Source organism: Cetorhinus maximus, chromosome 21 (assembly GCF_964194155.1).
Source record: "Cetorhinus maximus chromosome 21, sCetMax3.hap1.1, whole genome shotgun sequence".
NCBI lineage: Eukaryota > Metazoa > Chordata > Chondrichthyes > Lamniformes > Cetorhinidae > Cetorhinus > Cetorhinus maximus.
In genome coordinates this window covers 4,977,479-4,987,809 of record NC_135899.1, presented here as the reverse complement: position 1 = coordinate 4,987,809, position 10,331 = coordinate 4,977,479, and the positions used below count along the sequence as shown (strand labels likewise).

Sequence of the window (10,331 nt, the reverse complement as noted above, 5' to 3'; positions counted from 1 at the left end):
TCCTCCCCTCCATCCTCCTGCCCTCCTCCTCCCCCCATTCCCCTGCCCTCCTGCTCCGGGTTGTCACTGTCAGTGACCGAACCCCCTCCCCCCACCACACAGAGGGCAGCGGGTGGCCCAGCCACACTAGTCGGCCCTTCCTCTGTCACCATCCCACCCCCAGGATCGACGGCAAAGGGCTCCTCCCTGGGCTGCTCTGGAGGTTCTGGGTTGGAGGGTGACAGTGGTTCAGGGCCCCGCTCTGCCTCAGGCACCGGGTCACACGATGACTCAGGGAAAAGCTCCATCCCAGAACCAGTGACCCGAAGCCAAAATCAGAGACAGAGAATGGGGAACTTCCCCTCCCCCCACCACCGCCCAGTGACCCAGTGTGTGGGGCCTTCCCCTCCCCCACACAGTGACCCAGTGTGTGGGGCCTTCTCCTCCCTCACCACTGCCCAGTGACCCAGTGTGTGGGGCCTTCCCCTCCCCCACCATCGCCCAGTGCCTGTGTGGGGCCTTCCCCTCCCCCACACAGTGACCCAGTGTGTGGGAACTTCCCCTCCCCACCACCGCCCAGTGACCCAGTGTGTGGGGCCATCCCCTCCCCCACAGAGTGACCCAGTGTGTGGGGCCTTCCCCTCCCCCACCACCGCCCAGTGCCTGTGTGGGGCCTTCCCCACCCCCACACAGTGACCCAGTGTGTGGGACCTTCCCCTCCCCCACCACTGCCCAGTGTGTGGGGCCTTCTCCTCCTCTTCTCCCCCCAATGCCCAGTGACCCAGTGTGTGGGGCCTACTCCTCCCCCCAATACCCAGTGACCCCGTGTGTGGGGCCTTCTCCCCCCCAGTGCCCAGTGACCCAGTGTGTGGGGCCTTCTCCTCCCCCCAATGCCCAGTGACCCAGTGTGTGGGGCCTTCTCCTCCCCCACCACCGCCCAGTGACCCAGTGTGTGGGGCCTTTTTAATTGAATCCTCGACCAGGTCCTGGGGATATCAGCCCGTGGTTCCTGAGGAATCGACGACCCCCGCTGACAGTGTGTGATAATGGGAGGGGGGCAGGATCCGTGAAGGACACCAGCCCCTCATCGACAGAGGAACAAAACCCCCCTTCCCCACCCACAGTCTTTATTTGGATGAAGGGATAAAACCCTCATCCTCCTGGATTGTTACTGTCCGGGGACAGATTTTCAGTGGGTCTGTGTTTTTACCCCCATCAGTGCTACCTGGACTGAAGTAAGGATAGAGTTTCTCAGTGAATGTAGCAGTGAAAGTGTAGATATGGGACTTGTTATCTGAGTTATAAAAGGACACCTTCCCTCCCTCATAATCCAGACAGACTCGAATCTTTCTCGGTTTCACACTCAGCTCTAAGAGTTTCGATGGACCCTCACACACCCAGTATTCATTTCCCTCTCTCAGCGCCATTCCCCAGTATCCGTTACCTGGACTCAGGTAGATTTCCCCCTTCCTATTGCTGGATTCCTTGGCCACACCCACATCCCACTCAGTCTTGTTCCCCACCTCCACCTCCCAGGAATGTTTCCCTGATGTGAATCCCTCTGATCCCAGGACATCGACACAGGAATCAAATCTCTCCGGATTGTTGGGAAGGTGCTGCCGTTTCCCGGTGTTTCTCACGTTCCTCAGGTCCTCAGACAGGAGAAGGTTAGGATGGGCTGTATTAGGGTCGAAGGTCACTGGAGCTGGGAACAGATGGACACAAATAAAATGTTAGTCACACTCACTGTAACTTTCACAGCCGGTTAGTGATTGGGAAAATCAGCAATGAACCAGAATGAGAAATTCACCCCCCACCCGGGGAAGAGTTTAAACAGAGCACAGGGGAAACGGGAAGACACTGCCCGGGGGTTTTACCTGGTGCCCACACCCTGCAGTGAGGCTGAGGAAACCCCGTTACAGAGAGGGGGAGGGGGAGGGTGACAAGGCCCCAGGACTGCACTGAATCAGGGATCTGCAGTTTCTGGAATAGAGAGAGAGAGAGAGACAGAGAGAGAGAGAGACTGGAGGAGAGAGAGAGAGAGATGGACAGAGAGGTGGAGAGGGAGAGAGAGAGACACAGGGAGAGCGATGGAGAGAGAGAGAGAGAGACGCTTGCAGAAAGAGAGGGAGACTGGCAGAGAGAGAGAAAGAGACAGGCAGAGAGAAGGGGGCTGGTAAAGAGAGAGACAGACAGACAGGCAGAGAGAGAGAGAGAGGGGCTGGCAGAGATAGAGAGAGTGGCAGGCAGAGAGAGAGAGAGACAGGAAGAGAAAAAGAGAAGAGTGAGGGAGAGCGAGAGACAAGGAGAGACAAGATGAGAGCATGAGACAGGCAGAGAAAGAAAGGCACAGAGAAAGAGGGAGGGAGAGGGGCAGAGAGAAAGGGAGAGAGGGTGAGGGTGAGCAAGAGGGAGTGCGAGAGAGCAGGGTGAGCAAGAGAAGGTGAGCGAGAGAGAAAGGGTGAGTGAGAGAAAGTGAGCGAGAGAGAGGGTGAACGAGAGAAGTTGAGTGAGAGAGAGAGGGAGAGCGAGAGAGAAGGTGAGCGGGAGAGAGTGAGCGAGAGAGAGGATGAGTGAGAGAGATGGAGAGCAAGAGAGAGAGAGGGAGGGTGAGAGAGAGGGGGGTGAGAAAGTGAGAGAGGGAGGGTCAGGGAGATGTAGAGAGGTTGAGCAAAAGGGAGGGTCAGCGAGAGAGAGGGTGAGCGAGATGGAGGGTGAGTGAGAGGGAGTGTGAGAAAGAAGGTGAGGGAGAGTGAGATAGAGAGGGAGGGAGGGGAAGAGAGGGAGGGCAAGAGAGGGAGAACGAGTGAGAGGGTGAGTGAGAAAGAGGGTGAGCGAGAGAGAGGGAGTGTGAGAGAGGTGAGAGAGAAGGTGAATGAGAGAGTGGGTGAGCGAGAAAGAGAGGGTGAGCAAGAGAGAGAATGGTAGAGAGGGGCTGTGGTAGAGAGAAAGAGGCAGAGAGATTACGGAGGCAGACAAGAGAGAAAGAGAGACAAGCAGAGAGCGAGGAAGAGATAGTATCTGACAGTGAGAGAATGTGACAGGCAGGGAGAGAAAGAGAGTGAGGGAGAGGGTATAACAAGGCCACGACAGCCAGAGTGAGAGTGCATCAGACAGAGAAAGAGTGAGAGGCAGTGACAGGCAGAGAGGACAAGAGTGCGACAGGCAGAATGATCTCACAACAGGTGGTGAGCAAGAGAGGGCGTGATAGAGAGAGAGGGAGAGCGCAACAGGCACAGAGGGAGAGTGCAACATTCAGAATGAGGTTATGACAGGCAGAGAGGAAGAGATAACCTGATAGGCAGTCAGAGAGGTGACAGACAATGAGAGAGAGCGTGTGACAGGCAAAGAGAAAGATGGTGTGACAGGCAGAGACAGAGAGAGAGAGAGAGGGGTGGGACAGGCAATGAGAAAAGGAAAGAGAGGGCTTGATAGGCAGTGAGATAGTGAGGGTGACAGGCAGAGAAAGAGGGGTATGACAGGAAGAGAGAGATTGAGCGCAACAGGCAGAGAGCGAGGGGGTGCGATGGGCTGAGAGAAGATGCAACAGAGATAGAGGGCACAGGCTGAGAGTGAGGGGGTATGACAGGCAGAGAGTGAGAGCGTGCATGACAGATGGAGTGAGGTCATGCCAGGTAGGGAGGGAATGGATGTGACAGAGAGAGAGAGAAAGGCAGAGAGAGGAGGGGAGAGAGGGAGAGGAGGGGAGAGAGAGAGAGAGAAAGGGGGAAGAGGCAAATAGAGAGACAGACAGTTATATGTTGTTTTATCTGTAAATACCTCTAAATAGCTTCAGGGAACTACTTATCTCAAACTAATGTGTTATGTGCAAGTGGTCCAGGAGGCCAAATTTCACAGCTGCACCAGAGACTGAAGCGATGTGTATGTAACCAGTTCAATCTGCTTCTTTTTTTGAATCAGACAGGGTGGCAAAATTAAACACAGTTATTTATCTTTACATATATAAAGTGTGATTATTAACAACATCTAGAAACCAAAAGACAACAAGAACACATGGAAAAGAGGGAGAGAGAGAGACAGGCAGAGAGAGAGAGGGAAAGACGGGCAGAGAAAGTGGGGAGAGACAGGCAGAGAGAAAGAGGCAGAGAAAGAGGGAGAGAGACAGAGCGAGACGTGGAGAGAGAAAGACAGCCAGGCAGGGAGAGAGAGAGGGGAAGAGAGACAGGCAGAGAGAGAGAGAGAAAGACAGACAGGCAGGGAGAGAGAGAGGGGAAGAGAGACAGGCAGAGAGAGAGAAAGACAAGCAGGCAGAAAGACAGAAGGGGACAGAGGAAGAAATGGGGAGACAGATTGAGGGAGGCAGAGTGAGAGAAAGGCAGGCAGAAAGAGAGAAAAAGGTAGGAAGAGAGATAGAATGAGAGGAACAAAGAGCAGAGAGAGAGACGGAGAGAGGGTGAGAGGGGAAGAGAGTGGGAGAGAGAGAAAAACAGGCAGCGAGGGAGGAAGAGAGAGAGGCAGAAAGAGATGGGGAGAGACAGGTGGAGAGAGGGGGAGAAAGTGTGAAAGACAGAGGGAGACAAGCAGGGAGAGTGAGACTGGGAGAAAGGAGGGAAGAGAGGGACAGGCAGAGGGGGAGAGAAAGAGAGACACACAGGCAGATAGAAGGAGAGAGGAAGAGAGAAGGGGAAAGGGAGAAGCAAGAGAGAGCGAGGCAAAGGAGGGAGAGAGAAGGGTAGAGAAAGAGAGAGAGAAGTGTGGGAGAAGGGAAGTGAGACAGAAAGAGATAGGACCGGAAAGAGACAGAGACAGGCAGAGATGGAGGGCGCAACTGAGAGAGAGAGACCAAGAGGGCATGACTGATGGTGTGTGTGTGAGAGAGAGAGAGAGCAACAGATGGAACAAGGATATGCCAGTCAGAGAAAGAGAGAGAAGGGGCATGACAGGCAGAGACAGTGCAACAGACGGAACAAGGTCATGACAGGCAGAGAGCAAGAGGGAACGCAGCAGAGAGAGGGAGAAAGGAAGGGGGAGTGACAGGCAGAAAGCTAGAGAGTGTACAACAGGCAGAATTAGGTCATAACAGGCAGAGAGGGCAAGGGGCATGACCGAGATGGTGGCGTAGTGGTAATGTCACTGGAGCAGTAATCTAGTGGCCCAGGCTCATGCTCTGGGGACATGGGTTCAAATCCCATCATAGCAGCTGGTAGAGTTTAAATTCAATTAATAAAATCTAAAACTAAAAGCTGTTCTCAGTAATAATGACTTTGAAACCATTGTTGTAAAAACCCACCTGGTTCACTAATGTTGTTTAGGGGAAAGAAATCTGCCATCCTTACCTGGTCTGGCCTACCTGTGACTCCAGACCCACAGCAATGTGGTTGACTCTTAACTGCCCTCTGAAATGGCTGAGCAAGTCACTCAAATCAAGAGAAATTAGGGATGGGTAATAGATGCTGGCCTTACCAGTGATGCCCACATCCCATGAAAGAATAAATAAAATGAAAGTGAGAGGTTAACAGAGGGGGAGAGTGTGATAGGCAGAACGAGATTGTGATAGAGTGAGAGGGACAGGTGAGGAGGGAGAGAGAGCATGTGAGAGGGAGATGAGAGAGCATGAATGACACAGAGAGAGCACTGATTATAATATGCCTTTAAGTGATATCACTAGAAGGTAAGTATGCCACGTGATCCAGTCTTGGTTCATTTTGCTTTGAGCAGAGCACACACACACAGCTCTGATGCCTTCAAGCTTTATACCTATGTAGAACCATGTGCCTAGTCTTAATGATTGACCCACAACGTGTTTACCCAATCACCGATAAGAAATTGGTGCCTTGTCTCTTGTAGAGTAAATAAGCCCAAGGTATTATATCATTCTAATAACACGACATGGTGATCAGCAGTGGTAAGACAGGTGGCAGCAAGATTAAGGGAAGGTGACATACAAACAGAGAGCAGAGACTGTGACTTAAAGTGAGTGAGAGAGATAATGTGACAGGCAGAGAGAGGGAGAGACAACGTGACAGGTAGAGAGAGGGAGAGTGTTACAGGCAGAGATTGAGAGAGCATGTGGTGGGCAGAGAGAGAGAGAGAGGTGAGATCATGACTGACAAGAGATGGAGTGTGTATGACATGCACAGAGAGAGAGAGGGAGAGGGTTATAGAGTGACTGGCAGAGAGATTAAGGGTGGGAAGGGCAGAATTAGTTCATGAAGGCAGAGAGAGAGAGAGAGAGAGAGAGAGAGAGCGTAATAGGCAGTGAGAGGGAGAGGGAGAGGGTGAGAAAAATAAAGGAGAGAAATGTGCCAGACAGAGAGAGGGTATGACTGACAGTGAGAGAGAGAGACAAACAAAGAGAGACGGAGATAGAGAGAATGACAGGCGGAACGAGGTCGCGACAGGCAGAGCGAGAGAAGGGGCACAACTGAGAGAGTGAGAGCATGACAGACATAAGAACATAAGAAATAGGAACAGGAGTAGACCATTCGGCCCCTCCAGCCTGCTCCGCCATTCAATAAGATCATGGCTGATCTGCTTGTGTTTCGAATTCCACATTCCCATCTACCCCTGGTAACCTCTGATTCCCTTGCCTAACAAGGATCCATCTACCTCTGCCTTATAAATATTCAATGACCCTGCATCCACTGCCTTCTGAGGCAGAGAGTTACAAAGTCGCACAATCCTCTGACAGGAAAAAATTCTCCTCATCTCTGTCCTAAAATGGCGATCGCCAATTTTAAAACAGTGATCCCTAGTTTTGGACTCACCCACAAGGGAAATATCCTTTTCACGTCCACCTTGCCAAGACTGGTCAGGAACTTGTATACTTCAATCAAATCACCCTTCACCCTTCTAAACTCCAGTGGAAACAAGCCCAGCCTGTCCAAACTTTCCCCCTAAGACAACCCGCTCATTCCAGGTAAAAACCTAGTAAATCTCATTTGAACCATCTCCAAGGCTGAGAGAGAGAGAGAGCGAGTGTGTGCAACAGGCAGCGGGAGATCGTACGATAGGCAGAGAAAGAGAACGTATGACTGACAGAACAAAATCACAACAGGCAGAGAGACCGTAAGACCATAAGACATAGGAGCAGAAATTAGGCCATTCGGCCCATCGAGGCTGCTCCGCCATTCAATCATGGCTGATAAGTTTCTCAACCCCATTCTCCTGCCTTCTCCCCGTAACCTTTGATCCCCTTACCAATCAAGAACCTATCTATCTCGGTCTTAAATACACTCAATGACCTGGCCTCCACAGCCTTCTGTGGCAATGATTTCCATAGATTCACCACTCTCTGGCTAAAGAAGTTTCTCCTCATCTCTGTTCTAAAAGGTCTTCCCTTTACTCTGAGGCTGTGCCCTCGGGTCCTAGTCTCTCCTACTAATGGAAACATCTTCCCCACGTCCACTCTATCCAGGCCTTTCAGTATTCTGTAAGTTTCAATCAGATCCCCCCTCAACTTTCTAAACTCCATCGAGTATAGACCCAGAGTCCTCAAACGTTCCTTGTATGTTAAGCCTTTCATTCCTGGGATCGTTCTCATGAACCTCCTCTGGACCCTCTCCAAGGCCAGAACATCCTTCCTGAGATATGGGGCCCAAAATTGCTCACAATATTCTAAATGTGGTCTGACCAGTGCCTTATAAAGCCTCAGCAGCACATCCCTGCTTTTATATTCTAGTCCTCTCGAAATAAATGCCAACATTGCATTTGTTTTCCTAACTACCGACTCAACCTGCAAGTTAACCTTAAGAGAATCCTGGACTAGGACTCCCAAGTGCCTTTGCACTCCAGATTTCTGAATTCTCTCCCCATTTAGAAAATTGTCTATGCCTCTATTCTTCCTACCAAAGTGCATGACCTCACACTTCCCCACGTTGTATTCCATCTGCCACTTCTTTGCCCATTCTCCTAACCTGTCCAAATCCTTCTGCAGCCTCGCCGCCTCCTCAATACTACCTGTCCCTCCACCTATCTTTGTATCATCTGCAAACTTAGCCAGGATGCCCTCAGTTCCTTTCATCTAGATCATTAATGTATAAAGTGAAAAGTTGTGGTCCCAACACTGACCCCTGCGGAACACCACTAGTCACCAGCCGCCATCCTGAGAAGGACCCCCTTAAACCCACTCTCTGCCTCCTGCCAGACAGCCAATCTTCTATCCATGTTAGTACCTTGCCTCTAACACCATGGGCTCTTATCTTACTGAGCAGCCTCCTGTGCAGCACCTTGTCAAAGGCCTTCTGGAAGTCCAAGTAGATAACATCCATTGGCTCTCCTTTGTCTAACCTACTCGTTATCTCCTCAAAGAATTCTAACAGATTTGTCAGGCATGACCTCCCCTTGATGAAACCATGCTGACTTTGCCCGATTTTACCATGCACTTCCAAGTATTCTGAAATCTCATCCTTAATAATGGACTCTAAAATCTTATCAACGACCGAGGTCAGGTTAATTGGCCTGTAATTTCCCATCTTTTGCCTCACTCCCTTCTTAAACAGGGGGGTTACATTAGTGATTTTCCAGTCCTCTGGGACCCTCTCTGACTCCAGTGATTCCTGAAAGATCACCACTAACGCCTCCACTATCTCTTCAGCTATCTCCTTCAGAACTCTGGGGTGTAATCCATCTGGTCCAGGTGATTTATCCACCTTCAGACCTTTCAGTTTTCCTAGCACCTTCTCCTTGGTAATGGCCACCATACTCACCTCTGCCCCCCGACTCTCTTAAACATTGGGGATGTCACTCGTGTCTTCCACTGTGAAGACTGACGCAAAGTACTTATTCAGTTCCTCCGCCATTTCTTTGTTCCCCACTACTACTTCTCCAGTGTCATTTTCCAGTGGCCCAATGTCCCCTTTTGCCTCCATCTTACCCTTTATATATCTATAAAACCTATTGCAATCTTCTTTTATATTACTGTCTAGTTTACCCTCATATTTAATCTTCTCCCTCCTTATTTCTTGAGAGAGAGAAGGGGAAGAACAGAGAGAACGAGAGAGTGAATGCAACTTGCAAAACAAATCCGCGATAGGCAGAGAGAGAGAGAGAGAGAGAGAGGGAGGGAGTTCGACTGACAGAATGAGGTCGAGTGAGAAGGGGCAGCGAGAGCGTGACATCAGGGTGGTACAGGAACAAGCAGCCACACGAGATGGACACTTGGACCATGGGCCTGAATTTTTCATCCGTTGAGCACGTGCCAGAGTCAGGGGACTCGGAGTCAAGAGAGACTCGACCCACACACCCCTAGTTTACAGAAATTCCAACCATCAATGAAATGGTGTCAGCACGAAAACACTCCCCAGGGTCAGGTCCATGTCGCCCAGGGAGAGGGTGTCCCGGGAAATTCAGCAGGAAGGGGCTGCACCCAGCCTGATTATCCTTGTCCACTCAGGTATGATGAGTATGATAGACAACGTGTAGATATTACAGTGGAGGGAAAGAAAGGTAGTAGACACTGGAGTGTCCAGCACCGTGGTAGATTCACCCTCTCCTATGATCTACAGGAGAATCCATTGTATTGGGAAGATTTACAGGTGACACAGTGGCTGGAGCGATATCCAAATCCTTAAATGTTAAGGGTGGGACCCCAACAAAGTGGACGTGTGTTTTATTGAGATGGGACCAGCCTGGGATGGGAGTTTTAGGTTCAGATTGGAAGTTGCCTCTCGTGGTAAATAACTGTTTGTGGGGTGGAATGGATAGCGGACGAGGTGTTGGTTATTCCTCCACATCACGGTGAGACATGGGAAATGACATCAATAGGATCCTATTATTTAAAAACTCTGAGAACTCAGACACGGGAAATGTATAGGACTGTAGTAGAAGAAAATAGGGAAGTCTCCACTGTTCACAAACATGATTGTGGATGAGTGACTGGGGGAGAAGTCAGGATAGAGGGAGACCCCATGTCCCAACCATAGAAACAATACACTTTCTCTAAGGAAGTGGGGAAAGACCTGGAAAAGGCTGTAGCCTCCCTAGTGGAATAGGGAGCATTGGGACTGGGATGACAAATGTGAAAAGGCTTTCATTAAACTGAAAATGGGCTTGCAGACTGGCCCAGCTCTGGGAGCTGTGGACCCCGACAAGGACTTTTATCTGGAGGCTGCAGCCACCGACGTCAGTTTCAGTGAAGTCCTTCTGCAGGAAACAAACGGTCACTTGTGACCAGTAGCCGATGTGTCCAGAGTCCTAGCAGACGCGGAAAAGGGGTTTTCCCTCTGTGAGGGACATCTGTTAGTGACCTGTTGGGCAGTGAAACATTTTACCATTTTCACCGGCATCCATTACTGACCCAGCACAACCCAATCCGACTGTTGTTGGACAGAAAAATGAAGGAAGGAACAGGATCTAGTGCCAGAATAAACAGATGGACTTTCTTGCGAAGT

The 10,331-nt window shown here is 50.6% G+C and overlaps 1 protein-coding gene across 1 annotated transcript in view; it reads right to left on the bottom strand.

Moving 5' to 3' along the window:
* Positions 1-1,106: 1,106 nt before the first annotated feature.
* LOC144695611 (zinc-binding protein A33-like) overlaps positions 1,107-10,331 on the bottom strand; it is a 35,483-nt gene continuing 26,258 nt past the window's right edge. The window contains exon 7 of the mRNA XM_078566509.1: positions 1,107-1,684. Coding sequence (XP_078422635.1) covers positions 1,107-1,684 — 578 coding nt within the window. The remainder of the gene's footprint in view (positions 1,685-10,331) is intronic.